The following is a 22,329-nucleotide window of genomic DNA, read 5'->3' on the forward strand; positions in this document are numbered from 1 at the left end:
AGTCGGCTGACAAATATCGATTTGTTATGAAAATTTCTGCTAACTAATCGAAACACGCCCCATTATTCATCCGGTGAAACATCTGCAAAAATATTTTTGGAAAACCTTTGAGAACTCATTCAAATCATCCCAAAACAACAAGACAGGCATACTGTTGAGAGCCATATAGAAGTCAAAAACAATATGGTGACGGCGCAAGAATCAAACAAAAGTTTTCAAATGGAACCGTAATGCAAAATTGCACACAATTTCTAACGTAGGAATTGTTATTCCTGTGCTAGAAGTTACAAAGACCACAAACCTTCTGGTGCAAAGCCGTAATCTAGAAATGTTCAAGTGGAAACATTTGTTTGGTGGCGGAATGCAAAACCGATTTCATTTTCAAGAAACATTTCAACCAAATTAGATACTGTAGTGATAATGACTTCACGTTGAACAATCATCATTTTTCACATTAATGTACAAAATACAGATTCTGACTGGGTAAAACTGAGCGTAAAACCAGGAACTCCAATGAAATGGAAACAGTAAATGATTCGTTGAAGAATGCAGAACCAGATACAATAAATATTCATACAGAAACTATCCAAGTGCCAAAAAGTTTTCTGACGAATCGTCTGGAATGAATTAAAAGTGCACCTGATAGATTCAAGTATTGGATATGTGTAATGCATTGAAATAATTCATTACCTCTTGAAAATATCTCTTTCTACGTCTATCTAAAATTTCTTAAAACTAGTGCGTAATATACGGGTGCAATTACGACTAGTGGTTCATTGCCCCTTTTGAACAACTTCATATTTCTCCCCCAGAATATCTAGAGGCTTTCTATCTTACTGATGGCAATACCATAAATAATGTACTCAATTCACCGTAGGTTTGTTATGAACATTCCATTTGATAAAAGGTAAACCTGAAACATCTGGCATAGAATAAATCCAAAAACATCCTCTAAAGACTTCAACTTGGTTGGTGAAACGCGCATGTAGAACAGTATTGCATTTCTGGCGATTAGGAAAAGTGCTTGTTTCTGAACATTTATTTCAAAAAAATCACTGTTAGTTGTACAAAAAAATTGTAAAAACTGCCAAAGAAAGGAAGAATGTAATTAACTTCAATAAACTCTTTACAAATATGTGTAAACCAAGCATCATTTACGAATTGGAAATTCGAAACAACTGCTTTCAAACAGTTTGTATCAACATTTCTACATGATCTCAACTTCTTTCTGAATAGCTTATTGAATTCACCTACTTTCTTCCTTACTTTTACATTTTTTCACATTCAAATTCGAAAGCCACAGATTTTGCAATCTCTCCTAAAAAATATTCCCATCTTGCTTCAATCATTCATACATTCTGACTACCATCAAACAGGGTTGGTTAAAAAGGCTAAATAATGATTGTGAAATTTTTTATTGGTTATGGGGACATATCAAAAAATATGAATTGTACAAAGTAGGTCAGATGTTGGTCCAAACGGTTCCTGTTTTTGCTAATAACGCAAGATTGGCTAGGTTGCATCCAGGTGAATCCTTCCTGAAAAAAAATATTCAAGTGAGTTTAAACTGGCTCAAAGTGTCGAATACATGTTAACTATCATTGAAAGGATTCCATTCCGAGTATAGTATATTCAAAAACACTTCATTGTGAGATTTTCACTAAACAGTTTTACAAAAACGCAACACGTGTTTCGCCATACAATGGCTTCTTCGGTCATAAAGACACGCCCGAAGAAGCCATTGTATGGCGAAACGTGTGTTGCGTTTTTGTTTAATGAAAATCTGGCAAAAAATGTTTTTTGGATACGTTAGTTATGAATTTTCTAATATGTATGATTGATGACTTGTTTATTTTGTGGTAATTCATGATCACTTTAAAGAAATTAATAAAAACACTTTCGTCTAATCACCACTAGTTAATTTTATTTATACGACCGGGTTCGGGTTTAACCCCATTATTAAGTATAAAACTGAAATGTGAAATTTGAAAACTCGGTTATATCGGAATTTTTTTTAGGTGAGATAAAACGACAGGTAGTTGAATGAACCAGGGTGCCACCTTTAAAATTCAACACTGAAGATTATGGGGTTAAACCCGAAACCGGTCGTATAAATAAAATCAACTAGTTGTAATTAGACAAAAGTGTTTTTATTAATTTCACTAAAGTTATAGATTTTCAGCAGTATCGGTCAATTCCTGTCAGAACAATGACTGCACAGTTTCCAACGGTCGCTATAAAAGTGATCCTAAACATCACATAAATATTACTAGTAGAAAGTATGGTATCGTCAAAGAGGAAATCATCGAATGTAAGTTGCTACAGCTGATATACCATCGGATATACCACTATATGAATGTAAGTTCCATTAAGCATAAGAGTAATTTTATATGCACATATTTTCAGAACAATTCTTCTTGAGAAGGAACAATTCTTCTGAGATATTATCGCTCAAAGGAATAATTTTTGAACATATGACACATCTGATTTTTTTTCCTTCATAAGCACATTTTCGAATTTTACCTTTAGGGAAATACTTTGTGTTATCGAGTGGGCTTTTATTACTTTTCAATTTCTGAACAATCATTCACATTCTTTTCATTCAATTTCGGTGGTGTACTCATCGACATACTTGGCATCAGTCATCGATATTTTTCGACATTTACTTGAATATTCTCCTTTACTGTTCAAAGATTTTTTATCCCCATCAACCAAGATTTCCATTTTCATTATCTTATAATTATCTGACAAGCTATTCATCGCTGTATTGCCAAGTTTCTGGCAATACAGCACAGTGTGTAAAAGCCAAATGGAATAAATTCATTATTTCGGTTACTGTACACGTCAAATGTGAATTATAATTCGAAATTCTCCATCGTAAAAATGCTACCCCCTTCGAGTGACAGGTACAACCCTCAATTTTTTAAATGGGAAGTATAGGTTTGTGATATATCGTTTGAAAGGTGTCTCTTCATTCTCTATTCAAAAATGTTATCGCTTTCAAGTTTATTGCAACAATTAAGATAAAATAAATTAATATCATGTGGTTACCGAAATTTGATAAAATACACTCAAAAACTAAAATGTAATGCAAAACGTTATGAAATGCAGAATACGAAAAAGAACTGTGGATGTTAACGAAGTAGATGTTCAAAATATTCACCGCGAACGTCTTGACAACATCCTAATCTCAAATAAAACAGTCTTCTTTATTTAACATATTAGGCGTGACCGACCTAATCGCAAGCGTTATTTATTCCTTCAAGTCATTAAAATCTGAAGGTTTAATGCTCTTTACATATCTCCATAGAAAGAAATCTAATGATGAAAGATCAGGTGATCGCGCTGGAGGGTTTCCTGGATCAGGAAACCCTCAAGGAAACATTCAAGTTACCTTCGATAAAAAAAGGGACCATTGATATGGTTTCCTACAATCCCTACCCAAACATTAACCTTTTGAGGGTATTGCGTGTGTTCTTCTCTCATCCAGTTAGGATTTTGCGTTGACCAGTAACGGCAATTTCGTCGAATAGCATGACCGATTAGAGACAAAGTACACTCATCCAACATGTCCATCATTTGCTCACAAAAATAAGTTCTTCTATCAAAATCGTTCTCCATGAGCTCCTGAGTAGGTATTATTTCATAAGGATGCATTTTATTTTTTTTTGATATGTTTACTATAGATGTATGGCTAACATTGTATGTAGTGGATGCTTGTCTACGCGAAGTATGTGGGTTTTTCTCAAACTCAAGCATCACATCTAATTTGAGTTCATCACTCATTGCATTGGCAGCTGCTTTTTTTATCTGCCCCACATGACCAAGCTCGTTAGACTGATTCTCTATTTTGCTTATTGTTCCTTGAGATATGGGCGATAAATCAGGAAATTTCTCATGAAATAGGCGAGCTACTTCCTGTTGTGTTCGGGTTTTATCTCCGTAACCAATCATTTGTAAAACTTATTTTATGTATTTCCGTTTATCTAACCATTTGTCAGACTTGAAGTTAACGAACTTTGAACTTAAATTAAAATACTGACAAATGCTGTTGTAACATACAAAACAAGTTCACAAGTCGTTTTAAACTAATGTTGTCACGGAAATTATTTACATTTTTTTAAATGATACCATCTAAAAAGAACACTGCTATGGTTTGTGCTTACTTCCTTTATTATCATTTTTTATCATTTATTATCATTTAAACGATATATCACAAGCCTATACTTCCCATTTGAAAAGTTGGGGGTTGTACCTGTACCCCTATCATTCACCGGGGGTTGAAGGTAGGAGTAGCATGTTTCCGCTGGAATATGACAAATTATAATTCAAATTTTACGTATTTGGGGATTTTGTTGAAATATGTACCGTAACCGAAATAATGAATTTTTTCCATTTGGCTTTTACACACTGTATATTCACATAACACATCTTTATCTTTCACCTCAATATTCGTGAGGTGTTCATATACATATATCCACCAACGATTTACTTGAAAAGATTAGCCTTTTGATCGCCAAACGAATCATACAAAGGCGTTGAAAAACTACAGGCTCCTATTTTTTGCTAGTGAAAATTCAATGATTCTTGACTTCATTCTGCATTATCTATTCCATCCCCTTTGTAATTTAAAATTTCTCATTTCCAATGGAAAATCTTGGATTTTCTCGAGCGTACTTCCTCTTTTCAGAATTCCAGTAGCAGACTTCTATAACAGTGCGTTAACAGAAAATGTGATTTTTCACCTGTTCTACCAATAAATTCCTTCAATATGCATTGTATTTCTCTTGATTCTCCGTGACATATTGGGAATAACTAAACTGTCTTGTCACCACAAATTTCTTTTTTGAAAAGAAACATGCAGAACACTGCGATAAATAATTTTTCAAATTTGCAAAAAATTTTTTTTTTTAAATATGTAGCACACGAACAATAGCTGATACTAATCATTGCAAGATTTTGCTATAAGGGTTTTTCAAAAACCGCAAGACTTGTTTCGTGCATCATATTTGATGACCCTTGAGGTTTGTCGAAATTTTAATTGCTTATACAAAATAATGACTGTCAGCTCAGCTTTATTATATTTTTTTTATTTTTGCTCTGTTAAAGCTCGTCTCATTATTTCGTTGGTTATCTTTCATTTCATTATCAGGCTCCAGTTTTTACAGATGGAAAAGGTGATGGAGTTGAAGATCATATTATTATTATCATTCAATTAATGTTAGGTGGCATAGCGGTTCAAAGATATAGAATTCAGAACAGAAAAAATGTACCAATCAAAACGTAATAAAAGAATAGTTTTTACAATTCCAGTATTTATCCAAAGCATTTTAAAGTATTAATTGATGAAGCACAAAATATATTCTCAGACAGGCCGTTCCAGTGAAAGAAAACACAATTGCATGGAAAATATTGGCGACACAGTTTCAGGAATCTTTCACTATTTTAAATGAATGTCCTCTCAGTCACTCATCATTACTCCGCATGAAAAAGTCCAGATTCATTGAGTAATATCTGTGAAAGATTTTGAGTGATTCAATAAGATCACCTCGTAATCGAAGATCGTTTAGAGATAATTCAAGAGGTAATTCAAGTATTTGAAGGCGACGATTATATGGTAAGTCACGAATTTGTGGGGACAACTTGGTGATACGACTTTGGGTTTGCTCATGCGCATATATGTTTTTGACAAAGTAAGGATTCCAAATTGGCACATTTCAACTGTTACAATTCAAGAGAAACCAACTGTTGGAAACTGAAAGAAAACAATTCAAGAGAGACCAACTGTAATTGGAAGCTAAAGTGTATATGTCACATCAATTGAATGGATGCGATTTTTTGTGTTACACCAATTATTATTTCAAGCAGTGTATTGAAAAAATGTTGACTTTTCATTTTTGGAGCTTTCATTTCAATCATCATATCATTTTATCGACCTTCTTTGGGTATTTTCACATTTCCATTTGAAGAAAATATGAAAATCGTAATGGAGACCTGAACACGTAACTTTTCAAGGTACGTGCTATTTTCAATAATACTTGCAATCTCCATTATAATTTTCATATTTTTCCCAGATTGTGAAAGATGAAAATACCCTAAGAAAGTCGAAAAGAACTCTGATGAATGATGGATGTATGTATATTTGTGGCTCTTTCACGCCTAAATGACTGAACGCATTTTGATGAAACTTTACATACGCATTGAGTACGTTGGAAAAGTTCTTGCCTCCTGAGAGCTATTTTGGTGTGCGCTGCCTGTTCCGTTGGAGTTACTTGCAGATAATTTATCGTGAGATTATTTATCCTAAATAGTGAAATGAAAGTTCGCGATAACATAAATCTATCATAAATACAATTGAATTGGATACATTTTTCACAAATCATATTTTAGAATTTCTGTCAAATTCTTATAAAAATGTATACAATTGTCGTTTTGAGTATTCAGTTAAGATGAACTTTGCCTTTTACACTAAGTAATTCGAACGAATCTTTCGAAAAATTACCTTGACGCAACGCAGTAAGCCATTAAGCGTCGCGTCCACCGTAAGGCGACGTGGGACGATACGGAGGGGAAGAGGGGTGGTCTGAGCATCGCCGAAAATACCACTCGACGGTTTTAAGTTTTGCGAATTTATTTCTAAAAAACATAATTCGATTCTCGAAGCCATTCATTACTTAGTGCAGTTGGCATAATTTTCCAGTTACCGTATTTTTACAGTTAAAATATAAATTACTAGCTGTTGCCGCTCTTATATCAACGTACATTTAAAGCTACTGAAGCTAGAATGTTATATGCAAGTAGGTTGTTTGTATAGCGTAAATAAGCATCAATAAAGGAAATCAGGAATTTCCATCCCCTAAGGAGAAAAAATAGGGTCTCAAATATTATATTGAAGTTGGAAACCTGAAGTTTTAGGTTGATGAAAAAATATTGTAGCTATCTGTTCAAAATGGTCTGTCATGAAACTTAATGTGACAAACCAAATTCTACGCGGGCAATGTCGCGGGCAACAACTAGTATATGATATTTTTGTCTTATACAAGTGGGCATGTGCAGCCGTTGCCCACCATAAACTAATTTTCTCTCCTATGAAATTCTCGCTGAAAAAAAAAATACTTTTTTGAAAACTCTATTCGAAAAACAGATACTAAAAATCAGTCTCTTGAAATAATTTTACGCTGGAGGTTCGAATTCTACCTATCAATTCTTCAAGCATTCACAAATGCCATTGCAATGCGTTTCGAAGCGTTCACACTAATGTTAAATACTCACTCAACTCGATTTGCAGACTCTAAATTATCTTCGACAGCACACAATGTCACGACCTTGACGGCAGTATCCTTGTAATATTGGTTCGACATTGCGCGACCGAAGCCTATGATGTAATGTCTCGCGCCTACGAATACGGGACATTCTTTGTTGTCATCCAGCGTCGGGGCGGCTATCATGTTGAGCACCGCTCCACCTCTGCCCCCATTGTGGGTGCCCATGTATTCCAAACCTAGAAGTGTGCCGCGGATAATGCCTTTCTGTTGAGAAACATCAAACATTAGTGGAAGGTGAATCAGTAAAACTTGACTTAGTTATTGTATTTTTAGTTTTGAATAGGGGTTTATGATGACAAAAAAGCTTCTATATCGACCGCTGACGAGATTCGTCCTGTCTTTCACTGCAGCATTTTGAATGGTTTCCGGGTTTTGCCGTGGTCTTCTTTGGTTATAATCTCCAAACGTTTCAAGTGCAACTGTGGCAATCATCTTCAGTGGCGTGGTCGAATTACTTTTCTTGACGTGTCAGTTGACACGTCAGTTGACACGTCAAGAAGAATACTTCGACCACGCAACTAAAGATGACTGCCGCAGTGACAGTTGAAACGTTTGGAGAAAATAAAGAAGACCACGGCAAAACCCGGAAACTAACCAAAACATTAACGCCAGCCGTGAAAGCCTACATTTTTATATTTCACTTCAGCTTTCACGAGCAATGATTTACGGCACTCGCCTTCGACTTACATCGACAAATTCCATTCTTACGAATAATGGATATATTTCTTGCTCATTGAGTAAGATACTATTGATTTCGATCTTTAAGGGTCAGTTAATGAAATAGTTGACCTCTTTCACCCGAAAAGACATGCAAATACAGATTCGTATAATATTCTTGAAAATTTTAATCAGGCAAAAATCCGTTGGTCCTTTTTGTTTTTTTCAAGGACAAAACACAAGCACTACAGAAAAATCCTTAAGGTGCTCTTAGAGCGGTGCCTGTGCGAAAGTAGCGATTCTTATTGGATTTGAATCGATGGAGATAAAATCACAGTTCGTCGTGCATTTCTGATATATACCGCTCTTAGTGGAATCAAGTCACTTTAACACTTCCCGTGAAAGTATCTATAGAAGAGAGACGAGTCTCCAACCTTTCTTCGATCTTCTAGGTTGCCAATGATGTTTGTGTCTCCAATCAGGCAGATGGCTCTTTTCTGGATGGAATCCAGCAGCTTCAGGGTATGCTTAGGGGTAGAGCTCCACACATGAGAACAATACTCCAAAGAGCTTTATATAGCATCAAAAGTTGCTGAGGTGTGTATAGTTTTCTGGTTCGGAACAGTGTTCTAAGCTTTTGAAAAGCAGCCTTTGCAATTCCAGCGACATGCCTGTGGCAAGACATGTCGGTGTCCATTTTAACCTCCAACAGACTTATCGAAGCAGAAAGCGAAATTATCTGTCCTGCCATTATTATATTCGATTCGGAGACATTTATCTTCATGGAGAAAACCGATGCCTGGGATTTTGTGGCATTGAGATGGATCTGGTTACTTTCACCACAATTCGAAATCACTTCTAGATCCTCATTAAGGTATTCAACTTCCTGCTGCCGGTGAAGATGTGCATCCGCAGCCTATTTCCTGGAATCCAAATGAAATGACAAGACAAGTATGCTGTCGTTCATACAATAAAAAAACGACTGAACTGAAGTATGTTCAATTTCAGAGTAGATTTAGTGATTAAAGTGTGTCTCTATATGTCAGTCATCAAATTATTTCAAAAGTTCCCGAATTGCAAATTCTTTTTTCGCAGTTCTGAATTTGTACAAAACACTTCCTGAAGTTGAAGGCTGAATTATGGAGCAAATTCGAATTTTTTATTATCCATGTAATTTTTAGAAACACCTAAAATATATCAATTTTGTTTATCAATGCCGTTATTCCATTGTATATATTAAAGAGATGACATTAAATCTGAAAACATTTATCTCTTCCAATATACCAACACAGTAGGTTCCAGCAACTACCTGCCATAAATCTACTTTCCTGGCTAATATCACACTGTACATTCATTAATTTCCAACAGACATTTATGCAAGTATCTCGAGGAGGTTAGTCTTGCAGAGGTTTCGTGTTCATTTAGCAGCAGGACCATGCTGAAATCAATCGTGTAGATCACCTATAGACCGCTTCCGAGGTATTACCTCTCGTCAATGCAGGTAAGATCTGACCCAAACAGCAAAGCGTCTGTGACTCGAATAATTTCAATGCGGCTCGACTACACGTATAAAACCATCGTTCAACAGAAATATTGTTAGATAGTAACAGCTCCATCTCGTGAACAAAGCCCCAAGCGTTACAGAAATATCTCATGTACCAATATTCTGATAGAATATTGGTACATTATTGATATTTGAGGAGAGATTTCATTTGAAAATATTTATTTTTTTATATGTACGTGTCTCTCCTTGATACAATCTTCATTATTTTGAAGAGGTGATGTCATTGGCTTCGACGTGTAGACGTTATTAATTTTCTTTTCAGAAAATATACACCATAATCCTTCAATTGGAAGGTTTCTTAATGATGAGCAAGGTCATTGGAGCCCTGGCTTCTGTATTGAGCTATGATTTCACTCAAATTATTGATGAACCAGTTATAATTGCGGATCAAGATGACAAATTGGGAGATACATATCAAAAAACCAAAATTGATCTTTACACCGTAAAATCTCAATTGTGATCATCTCATGACATAATCATTTCAGTTTTGAATTAATCACCCATGAGTTGAAGAAAAATTCAAACCACGCAAAGTTTGGCACTACAAATCTGCTAAATGGGAAGATTTTCAAGATAATTTGCGAGCTTTCCTGGCTAGACGTTTGTCTCAACTCTGATAATTCATCGGCATGAGATTCTGAGATGAGTGAGTTTATTGTATCAGGCATTGATAAATACTTCTTTCTTAAATGAAGCGACCCCCTGACTACAAACCATGGTTCAACAGAAGCTGCGAGAAAGCTGTAGCCTCTGAAATTCTCGCTTACCGATCATAACCAGGTTTGTTAACACTTGTAGAAATAATTGTTGATTAGGAATCAACGAATATAAAGAACAGCACAACCAGAGAATTGGAGACAGAGTTCTTGGCATTTCCAACGGTTCTAATAGATCACTTTGGACAGTGGCTAAATCGTTAGGTTTACATTCGATATACATTTTCACTTCGAAAGAAATACTGTATTAGCTTCTTCAATTCAATTTCTTATAATGAAGCATAGTATCATTCAATCTGAGAAATGTCTATTGTGATTTCAATTCAGTTACGATACAATGAAAATTATTTAGTGGGTATAGGTTTATGTAAATTGCATTTCTCATTCTGACAGCTAGATATTTATAATCAATTTTTTTCCTCAGAGCGACAAAATGATTGAAAAACTGAAGACTAGAAAGAATGTTGAAAACATTGAAGTGTAGGTCACCAAAGTTTCACAGCGATAAACCTCTTCTTCACAACAGCGATAAAACGCTCCTTACCAACAGAGACGAAACAGTTATGAAATTACCATCTAGGTATCATCATCCTTGAATAAATCGTGATTCTCAAAGCCTAGTTTTGCATTATTCTCACAGTTTCAATCACTGTCACTGTCCTTATCAAATTAAACCAACGAAATCAAATATTCAAATATGATTGTAACTAAATATTTAAACTTTGCATTAATGCTTACAGACAAACTCCCAGGTCCAATTTGATATTATGATCATGACAGTGACTAAACTTCAACTCTACACAGACAACTTGAATCAATTTGTAAATTTAACTCAACAATACAATAAACAGATACAAGAGACCAAAATGAATAACGAATTGCCACCCTTCACTGATTCACAAAACCTCACGAAATTGGGACAATAATTCTTCAGCTCAAACTCCCCCTTGAATACCAACAATTCACATATAATAAACAAGAATCTCAAGATCGTAATTTGACAAATAAAATTTATTCGTTTAATAATGCATATATTTTCAATTCTAATCAGAACATAGTTCTGAATTTCAAAAAGAATACGTAACGCAATGAAGATGTATAATATATTCGACCACTGTATCTTCAATAATTGGATATTTCATGAAATTCCACGAGTACCGCTCGGCCTTAAAATTTTCTCAGCTGAATGTCCATTTTTATCAAAACAAACTTTGTTATTTTTTAGCAATACCGCAGCTAGCAATATATAAAACTACTCGTCAGGAAGACTTGTGGTTTTAGCATGCTATTTGCTTTCATGATATTGCTGAAAAACTGAAAAACAAAGTTTTCGTTCAAAATAAAAGTTCTATCGATCAAATTTTGAGGTTCCGCGATATTACGTTCGATCAAACACTTCTTCCGAACAGCGATAAAACTGACTGGCGGCATGAAGTAGAGATGTATGTGTGATTGATAAAATTAATTTAATTCGATTTTGTAATCGATACATTCAGCTGAGACTATTTCAGGAATAGCACTTGATCTAAAAGTTTTCCTAAATGAATGTCCATTCTTATAAATTCTAACAGCAATAGATAAAACTACTCGTTCTAATAACTCATGGTTTCATCATGGTGGTTGCTCTCATGGTAGATCTGTTGAAAAAAATCTGTTAAAATCTGTCTTTTTGTCATTGTTGAATAACAAAGTATTCGTTGAAACTGAACCTCTATCGATCAATTTTGAGGTCTTGTGGTATTGCTTTCAATAATTTTCGGTGCAACAACGAAAATTTAGAACATATGAAGAAGAATATTATAACAAATGTATTAAAACAGTATCGAACAATATAAAAGAGCAAATAAACATATAAAAAATAGAGCAAAATAAAAAATTGATGAAAGAATGCCAAAACTGAGAATGTAGGAAAAATATTTCACACCAAGTTTTTTCTCGACGTTTCGATTATCAGTATCCACAATTGTCCTAGAGTAATAACTAGTTTTCTATCGGAAACTAATTCCATTACAGTTGTACGTTTGTTAGTTATTGTAATGAAATCAACAACAATAAAAATTATTTGGCGCTCCGGGGCCAATATATATGCCACAAAAATATTCTGTATCTATATTTATTCAACATTGAGGTTGTGGGTAAAAAGAAAGTCATCAATAATCAGATTCAACGAAAACTAAACAATTGTCTATGAATAAATAGTTTAAACACTCGCCATAAATTATGGTAGTTAAGGATTTCATACATTGATGAATTTTGTGTGACTACTATTACTCATGAACAAACTATGTCAACAACTCTTTCTGTTCATCACTCAGAAAATGAATATCCCGATTCTTTTACAAATCAACTGGGATTGAAAAACTTTGTAGTACCTATAACTCGCAATGACTTGCCTCAAGAGTCCGAATTGAGGCACGAATTCACTACCTCCGGTGGATATTGGAATAAAAAGATATTACATGAGTTGGAAAACATTCTTTGAGTGATCTTGTTGTGATAGGAATACTGAATAAAGTTTTCAACTTACCACGTTTTTTTCAACTTGCTCCACCCACGATTCTGTATGCACTTGCTTGGCAATATTGACGACAATATCGATATTTTCGAAGTGCTTTCTTGTCCAGTTGAACGCATCTGATGATATATGAAATAAACTACATTAAATGAATGAATATTATTGAAGAAACTACATTCATTGCGAAACTTGAAAACTAGCTTTTTTTTTCTCACACAGTATGAAATGATGTTCTACTATTAATATAATCTAATTATCATTCCTCATTTCATTTACTTCTTCATTAATTTCTAACAGATTGATTATTTTATGCAATTGCTATTGAATGAAAGTTAATTTCAGACAAATTTATGAGAATCTAAGGAAGATTTGGCTGAAAATATTTAGTTTTTTCAAAAATTTTTATTGGAAATCAGCCTTACAGTTATATCTCTTTATACATTGCGCCAATAGAGGGACGCATGTATTAAATAACTAAATCTGTTTCAAAATATGTTTTTCCGTTAATCAAAATGTTTTTGAAGATTCCCTTATTTTATTTTATTTTGGTTTACTGTTGTTTGACATAATTCAAATCACAGGTTGTCCTGTCTTCGAATAATCAAGTGTATTTTTGAATGAAACACTCTTTTTTAATTTTCAATGTTATTTTACTTAGCTCGTGGGCGACAGTACAGAATCTTTTAATATACTTCACTCCAATTTTGACAAAATATTACATGGAAAATGAACGTGATAACAATTATTGAATGAAATGCAACTTCTGTATCCAATACAAAAAAAGGGCATTTAAATCGTCTCAGACATTTTCCAACGCAGCCGGTGTTATATTATGCATGTCTTGCCTGATTAGATCTTTCAGGTCACGTATATTACCGGTCTTTACGTTTTGAACAATATCATCTTATGGGCTCAGATTAGGTGAACTAGCGGGGCATTCTTCCTTTCCACCTACCTGGATCCTGTTGTAACCACATGCTGATTAATGCTATTTGAATATCAGAAAACCGCTAAATTCAAATCATAAATCAATATATCCAGTGAGAAATTCAGACATAATTGTTCTGACTTTCTATCGAAAAAGTATGGATCAATAATAATTGTCTGATATTTTCGGGTTTATTAGCCGTGGTCTGCATTATCAAACGTCGAAGTGATTAAGCTTGCTGCGATGCGCAAACAGACGATATCGCAGTAAGGTAGATCACTTCGATCGCGTTGCCGCTTCGCATTCAATGATATCTGCCGCAGTAGCAGACGAAACGACAGGTATAAAATTCTGCAAACCACGGCTAATTAACCCAGAACATAGGACGATTTGTTTGATACCAACGGTGAGAGCCTGCGCACTATGGGTAATAATTGTATTATCCATGACACTGACCCACGCATTGACCTCTTGGCGAGCCTTTTGCGGTCGTTTGGTATAGTTGCCTTGCATCCTTTGTGAATTTTCATCAGACTAAAAAAAGGATTTCGTCGATTAACATACCCGTTCGAATAAAACGGTTCATCGTCTGAAAATAAAACATTGGCGATGAAATTCTTCTATTAATTTGGTCGATCGTATACTCGCAGAATTCAGTTCTTTTGTCAATTCTTCAGCCATTTCTTAGATGAGACGTACTTGGTATCATATTCTAACTATTAGATAAGTTGCAAATAATTTGCAGAAATACGCGACGGACTGTGGCTGTTCATCGTTTTGAGGTTCACCTCAGTATACCTCGAGCTCCACTGTTTGACAACTCTTTCGTCTGGAGAACTGCGTTTATGTGGAATAAACTTTCTGAGAACGTTTTTTTAAATGGATTTACTCTCCAGAGATTCAAATCCAATGTGAATCGCTACTTTCGCACAGGCACCGCTCTAAGAGCGTAGTGCTTGTGTTTTTTTTTTCAAAAAAATATTCAAATCCATAGATAGTCCCCGCACTGTCGAGTGTGAACTTTCAATTACCCAAAAAATTACGTCGTATTGGATGCTGTCGCTCTCTGTCGATCTTGATTTTTTCATTCAATAGGCTGAAAAGTCCTGGGCCTAAGAAAGAAAGCATTTTTTTTGAAAATTGACGTTATTCATCAACGTAATCTCCATCAAGAGCCACACAATCTTTCCAGCGCAGCTCTAACATGTCAATACCACTTTTGTAGAACGATTTATCTTTCGCCCCAAAATAGGCCTCAGTTTAAGCAATAACCTCATTCGAGCGACATTTCTTACCGATGAGCATTTTTTCGAGGTGTACGAATAGCCATTAGTTGCTGGGAGCCAAAACTGGCGAATACGCTGTTCCAACGAGGAACAAACAAAATGGCAAAAGATCGCAACGGTTAAAGTGCTGGAATATTTTTGAAAAAATTTCATCGAGCAATCATTTTCTTGTTTATTTGCAATCATCAAATTTCGAAATTATTGGAATTTTTCATGATGTCAATAAAATGAGGAACGATTCAATATAATGAATAGTAAACATTTCAATTAATTTGCGAGGAATAGAACTTGAAAAAATTGTAGTTTGAGTTTTTTTCTCATTTGGACGTGCGGATTCCTAGTATTCACAGTCAATAATATGAAAAATCATAAATACAAATGTGATCAATACAAAATTGAAATAAATATTATACCAAAATATTTTTAGATTCATTCTGGTTCAACTAGAACTAATTAGGTTATTTCTGAAATGATTATGTTTATTATAGAAAGGCAAACACGTTATGACTCGCTCAGTGTAAATTAATGAATAATCTCACTCCTCAACAATTTGGTATCTGCGATATCAGTTTTGATAAAGGCAGCTCTATTTTCTCCGAATTCCTTACTCAGCTTACAGATGACTTCTTTCCCTCCATTCTCATCAATATCTGCAATCATGATGGCCTTATTTTATGGTCAGTAGAATCAATAAAGAAATAATCCTTACCTTGGTTCCACATTTCAACAATTCCTTCACACAAAGCAGACCAAAGTCGTCGGTACCTCCTGTCACGAGGGCGATCTTATGACCCATTTTCGATTCAGGAAAAACGGGCAAAAATATTTCTCCTCTTCCCATATCCCTTTTCTGAACTCCTGATGTTCCGTCTTTTCTGTAAGTAGTTCAGAAGTATTGATACTTTTATGTCTCATCACCGTCTCCAATGTTATGTCTATATGTAGTTTTTTAATACATGACTGGTGAACTTTTCCAAATATGGTACCTTTATTTATAAGTTCAAAATACAACTAAAAACTACCTACTTCAATTAGACAATTGTTATCGCACCAATTTCCCTTGTTTACTAAACTATAGTCGTCCATCTGATCTTCGAAAAGGTTCGTTATTGACTCCACATTCGAATGCCCCGGTATATTCGCGATAGCATTCTGGCAAGAGATTCAACTTGAGTTTCAGAGACTCAAACAGGCTCTGAAGTGACGTCGTGATAGGTTTTTGATCACCATGCTCAGACTCGTAACATTGTCCCCTGTTCAAATTTTTGCGACCTGGAAACTGGAGCCAGTCTTTCTAGATGTATGATCAAAGTTTTTTTTCTAGCTGGATGCAACAGGCATCTGTTGATCACTCAGTACAGGCCTCTGTAGTTATTCGGCATTTTTTTAGATATGATGTATCATGTGAAGAATCATTCAAGGCCAATACTTTCATTATTCATTTTAAAAAATGCCCGCATACATAAAGAATCGCTATAGGAAATCACTGATCACTCTCAAGGAAATGACATAAAGCTAGTAATTCGTAAAACTAATCAAAGTGGAAAATCTTCATTCATAATACTGTTGAAATACATAATTATCTGTCCTAATAACTCATGATTTTATCATGGTGGTTGCTCTCATGGTAGATTTGTTGAAAAAAAATCTGTTAAAATTCTTTTTCGCATTGTTGAATAACAAAGTTTCCATTGAAACTGAACCTCTATCGATCAATTTTGAGGTCTTGTGGTATTGCTTTCAATAATTTTCGGTGCAACAACGAAAATTTAGAACATATGAAGAAGAATATTATAACAAATGTATTAAAACAGTATCGAAAAATATAAAAGAGCAAATAAACATATAAAAAAATAGAGCAAAATAAAAAATTGATGAAAGAATGCCAAAACTGAGAAGGTAGGAAAAATATTCCACACCAAGTTGTTTCTCGACGTTTCGATTATTAGTATCCACAATTGTCATAGGATAATAACTAGTTTTCTATCGGAAACTAATTCCATTACAGTTGTACGTTTATTAGTTACTGTAATGAAACAACAACAAAAAAAATTATTTGGCGCTCCGGGGCCAATATATATACCACAAAAATATTCTGTATCTATATTTATTCAACAATAAGGTTGTGAGTAAAAAGAAAGTCATCAATAATCAGATATAACGAAAACTTAACGATTGTCTATGAAGAACTAGTTTGAACACTCACCATAAATTATGGTAGTTAAGGATTTCATACATTGATGAATTCTGTGTGACTACTATTTCTCATGAACAAACTATGTCAACAACTCTTTCTGTTCATCACTCAGAAATTGAAAATTTAACAACATTCTGTGTTCAAAAAAACTGAAAAACTCTCCTCTAAATTTGGTTTTATGTAGTGTTCCAGAATTTTTTGAGACGGTGGTAGTGTTCCATCACTTGACTGACCAAATCAGTCAATTTTTCATGTTATTTTGGTGTCATCTGTTTTTTTTTGTTTTGTGATGTATAAATTAGTTTTATATCCATCGTTATGATTCTAGTCTTGACCCAATATCATGTGGTTTATGATATACATATAAAAGCATATGTACATTTACGCTTTGTCGGTAAAATTATCATTTCTTCATATTGAATTAAAATTTGAATTTCAATTTTATTTCCTGTTATCTGTGGTAATCCCTATGCATTTTCTCGTGAGTTCATGTACTTTCTCCTCGTCTCCCCGATGAACTCTTTGTTAGCCATTTTTGGAGGTGTAAAGGTCCCACCGTTTAAACCATTTTCCACTTCACGGCGATAGTTAGAATACTAACTTTGTTGCCCTCATAATGTTGATTCCGGAGAATTTTTTTAGTTCACCTGTTATAGCGTTCTTTCTATATATTTCTAACGTATACTTGTTAGACATTAGGCTCTCCTACTTACCATATAATGGTCAATAGAGAGAAAAGGGAAGACTCACTGAGCCTGGAAAAACTTGCTTAATGTGTCACACCTGGAGACTCAGATTCATCCCAGTTGCTGAGACGAACTTCTTTCAACTTTCAATTTTTCTTCTGTCTTGTTCTTGACTCTTCCATGATATATGGACTCTAGTCCAGTCTTTTGTTAGTGATACCGGATTTCATCTCTAACCTTGAATACAAATTTCATTTCCAAAACCTACTTTCATCTTCATCAATCTTACAAAGCACACTTCTTGCTGATCGTTTGTCATTTATGAGTTTCTTCTTCTTTTCGGGGGTCGTCTTTCTTTGAATCGATGTAATATCCAGTAATATCAATTCTTACAAAACTTCTAGGTATTACACTAATAATAGTATCACCCCAATATCTCATATTGGTTGAAGAAAGGCATCCTCGTCAACGAGAGAAAAGGGGGAATATTTCCTGTCATACTGGAACATCGTGAAAATTCTTGTCAGTGAACGTTTGCCTATAAAACTACTCAAGAATTTGAGCTCTATTCATAACCAAAAAATGATATCAATTTCCATCCCAGTAGGAAAAACAGTTTTTGAGATGCAACACCTCAACTGAAATCCTCATTAATATTATAATTTGTGAATACATTTCATAAAGATTGGATGGTTTGATACCCCCGACCTAATCACACTGTAAAGTTCAGACTTTGCCCTTTGCCATTATTTTCTAAAAAAGTAAATCCTGTATCTCAGGAATTCATACTGAAGTTGATACTGAGAAAAAGTATACTTATAGAGTTGTAGCAGCTATGAAGCGCCATGCATTTTTTTATCGAAATTTGGAGGAGAAAGCGACTTTATAGTATTTTGTTAATCGAAAATTAACGAAATAGGGCTCAGATAATACAGGTAACAACCTATCTCAAAAAATAAACTTTGTTAACAATATCTAGACCAGACAACGGCCATTACTGCTTTTACTTATAGGTGTACAACTAAAAGGCTCTAAAGTTGATAAAGTATTAGCATCTAGACCACTTGACAATATTCAATGAAATGAAACTCACAAAGTTCTATAGTTATCGATTTTCTTGTCCCGACCTGATGATTTGACTCTGAATCTGAAAAAAATAATCTTCTATCAGAAAATAAATGGATTTATTTTCGGTTAACAATGTCGTTAATAGTAGGCTTCAATTTCTCATCGACCATAACACAAAAGGAATATGAAAAAAGTATGATATTTTACTGGATGAACTTGTCATTATGCATTCAGTTAGATAATCTATGTAATTTTTCTCCTGAAAATTGGGAAATTAACAGATTGAATTTCTGCTTGAAATATTTTTTTTGTTTAGAATCATTGTAACTGTCCCTACAAGCAGTCCTTAGAAAAAAAATGTTCCCTATGTCCTAGAAATACAATTTTTTAAATGTCTAAAAAAGTACTCACTGCGTTATGAATCTTGATTTGAATTTTTGTAATACACATAATTTTGAAAGGATCCACATTTTAAATTACCTCACTTGAGGCCACATTTTTATTGACTCTTTCATAGTGTCTTTGTCATAACTGACATATTGAAAATATTGATTTTGTGTCAATGAAATATACAGAATTGATTTTATCGATAGATTACCTGTCTCTCTCTAGCAATCATGGTTTTTGGGGTTGCAGATGTAGCACTGAATTTACTTTCAAATTAACGTTTAATTAGGCATATTGTATCGTATTATATAATATATGAATAGTGTGAATACTTTAACCAGTTACTTCATGAAAATCAATAACATTGCTCGTGATAACAATTAAACACGGTTGACACCAGTTCAACTGGAAAATATACTGTGTGGTGAAATGCGTTTTGAGTCAAGTACATAGTGTGGAAATTATTCATGAATAGTTATATAAAAATGGTTTGAACATTCGAGTAGATTATGAAAGTCATTAAATCATTGATAAAAATAAAATATAGTTTAGGTCCATGGCAAATATAGTCAGATTGAAAATATCGAATCTTGAACGATTCACAAAACTTTTTGTCTGATAATGCAAAAATTCAGTTAATTCCCATTTTCATCACCTTCTGTTCAAGAAAGGCATTAAATATTTGTTTTGAGTGTACTTACGTATTTTGATGCGTAGATTTCGAATCCGAAAGAAAAAAGCGACGCTCTCCCTTATTTACGAAGTTACGGCCCTTCAGAAAAGGGCAACCTTTCAGCCTTCTTTTTCACAAGATAAACTATTTAAAAACGCAAGCATTTATTCACTAGGTCACCTTTACACCTTATTTCTCCTTTCTTGACACTTTTCACTTCAACAATCAAAATCAAAATCGCTGGGTGTCCTCAAAACTTATATTTACCATATTTTCACTATTATGTTCGACGTGGCAGTTGCAATAACTTATGGAATTTTTGTACACTGTACAGAAAACTTTACACCCTCAGCAACTTGATGCTTTATCTAGCTCAGATCAAATCTTCTTTGAAGAATTGTTCTCTCATGTATGGAGCTCTGCCACCAAACATCCTGAAGTTGCTGTATTCCATCCAGAAAAGAGCCATCCGCCTGATTGGCGACGCGAACATCACGTGCAACCTTGATAGCCTGGAACATCTAAGAAAGGTTGGGATTTGTCTCTCTTTTCTATAGATGGTTCAATGGGAAGTATTCAAGTGACTTGGCACATTTGATCCCACCAAGAGCGGTACATATCAGAAATACGCGACGCGACGGACTGGGGCTGTTCATCGTTTTGAGGTTCAACTCAGTACACCTAGAACTTCCCTGTTCAAGAACTCCTCAATCTGGAGAACTACGTTTATGTGGAATAAATTTCCTGAGAACCTTTTTCAAAATGGATTTGATCTCCAGCTCTTTTCTGTAGTCCTTGTAGTTTGTCCTTGAAACCACTATCGTGAAAAATTTGGTGTTTTTTTCCAGCACTTTTACGGACAAAATTTTCAAAACATGTCTCTGCGAAAAAATTATGTAGGGCATTTTTGTACCTGACAGAAAAAGTGTGCAAACAGTTGATTTTTCTTCTGTAACTTCATTAGTACAGGAAATGACGACAAAAATATGTTTTATCTGGCAAAGAAATGGTTGAGGACGGCTTCATCAATTCAGAGAAAATGATGATGAATTGAGTGAGGCTTTCATGGTCAGAATGCATTATATTCAAAATTTCCATACTAACTTTCTTCATTCATCTGCAAACATATGTATTCACATTATCTCGGAAAAAATTCAAGATTTAATCATGTTGATCAATGTTTCACCAAAAATTTCAACTATAAAAAAGTTCATGTATATATGACATCCTAAACTGAACATTTTTCAGATGAATATCATAAACAGCTAGTTTCATTCGGATCTAAAACAATTGGTATTTTTTTACATTCTTAAAATGATTTCTTCAATATGGCCCTAACAATGTTTTGGATCACCAATTCGTTTCATAATATAGGAATGTTGGTTTTCACGGCTGGCGTCTCGAAACGTTTCAACTGCAACTGCGGCAGTCATCTTCAAAAAGAGTACTTCGACCAGGCCACTGCAGATGACTGCCACAGTTGCAGTTGAAACGTTTGGAGATCGTAACCAAAGAAGACCACGGCAAAACCCAGAAACCAATCAAAACAATTCGTTTCATCTTCAAATATGTGTTTATCTTGACGAAGTTTTTGATTTAACTGCAGAATAATGGGGGTTCATAAAATAATACGTATGTCTATCAGCTGAAAGAAATTAATTTGATACAAGATATATTCATAGTGTTCAAAGTTTCAACAAATATTTTTAGCATAAACATTTACACAATTCATAAATTGTTTTATGATTGTCTTATTATGGATATGATTGTCCAGTACTTTATTCATTAATTTGCGGACACCGTGCGAGAATCATAATTTAACTAATATTTTGCAAATACAATGTTATCAATTTTTGGAAAGAAAGTTTTTGGCTTTCTACTACTCCATCTGATACAAAAAAATGGATGAGAGAATCTTCCATGTGAGTACAATTTATTACCATTCATTCAAAGTAGAACTCATGTGAATGATATCTGATTCTTATTCCTCAACAAATGTTCGATATACAAACTGAATAGAGAAAAGTACCTTCTGTATAATTCAGTGTTCATATAGAAGTATTTGTTTCGAAAGAATTTTTTTCTTTCGTGTAATTCAATGTTTATATGAAAGTAGCTGTTTCAGGAGGACTTTCTTTCAGTTTGTGTCTGAAAGTTACTTCTTTGCATGATCTACACATCCATGTATAGAGTTACTTATTTTCAAATTGATTACTTCCTTCCTTTCTTTGGAAGATTCTCTCGTCCATTTTTTTGTATCAGATGGAGTAGTAGAAAGCCAAAAACTTTCTTTTCCAAAAATTAATCACTCCTAAAAATATAACCCT

The 22,329-nt window shown here is 34.2% G+C and overlaps 2 protein-coding genes across 14 annotated transcripts in view; one reads left to right on the plus strand and one right to left on the minus strand.

The window, feature by feature from the left end:
• LOC111508188 (hyperpolarization activated cyclic nucleotide gated potassium channel Ih) overlaps window positions 1–22,329 on the plus strand; it is a 298,974-nt gene that overhangs the window by 150,315 nt on the left and 126,330 nt on the right. The gene's annotated exons all lie outside the window — the stretch shown is intronic.
• On the minus strand, window positions 1,400–19,505 carry LOC111509360 (15-hydroxyprostaglandin dehydrogenase [NAD(+)]). Of its 3 annotated transcripts, none has more exons than XM_023165081.2 (7): window positions 19,354–19,505; window positions 18,968–19,021; window positions 15,701–15,866; window positions 15,531–15,657; window positions 12,790–12,896; window positions 7,278–7,529; window positions 1,400–1,538 (listed from the first exon to the last, which is right to left on the minus strand). In XM_023165081.2, the coding sequence occupies exons 1-7, from the start codon at window positions 19,410–19,412 to the stop codon at window positions 1,422–1,424; spliced, it is 882 nt and encodes a 293-aa protein (XP_023020849.2). In that variant the 5' UTR covers window positions 19,413–19,505; the 3' UTR covers window positions 1,400–1,421. The 3 variants fall into 3 exon arrangements, with proteins under 3 accessions (XP_023020849.2, XP_023020850.2, XP_023020851.2); XM_023165082.2 differs by having other exon boundaries at window positions 7,273–7,529; XM_023165083.2 differs by lacking the exon at window positions 18,968–19,021 and having other exon boundaries at window positions 19,354–19,504.

Source organism: Leptinotarsa decemlineata, unplaced genomic scaffold, assembly GCF_025532065.1.
Source record: "Leptinotarsa decemlineata unplaced genomic scaffold, Ldec_3_MD MMD2_tig00026299_RagTag_RagTag, whole genome shotgun sequence".
Classification (NCBI taxonomy): domain Eukaryota; kingdom Metazoa; phylum Arthropoda; class Insecta; order Coleoptera; family Chrysomelidae; genus Leptinotarsa; species Leptinotarsa decemlineata.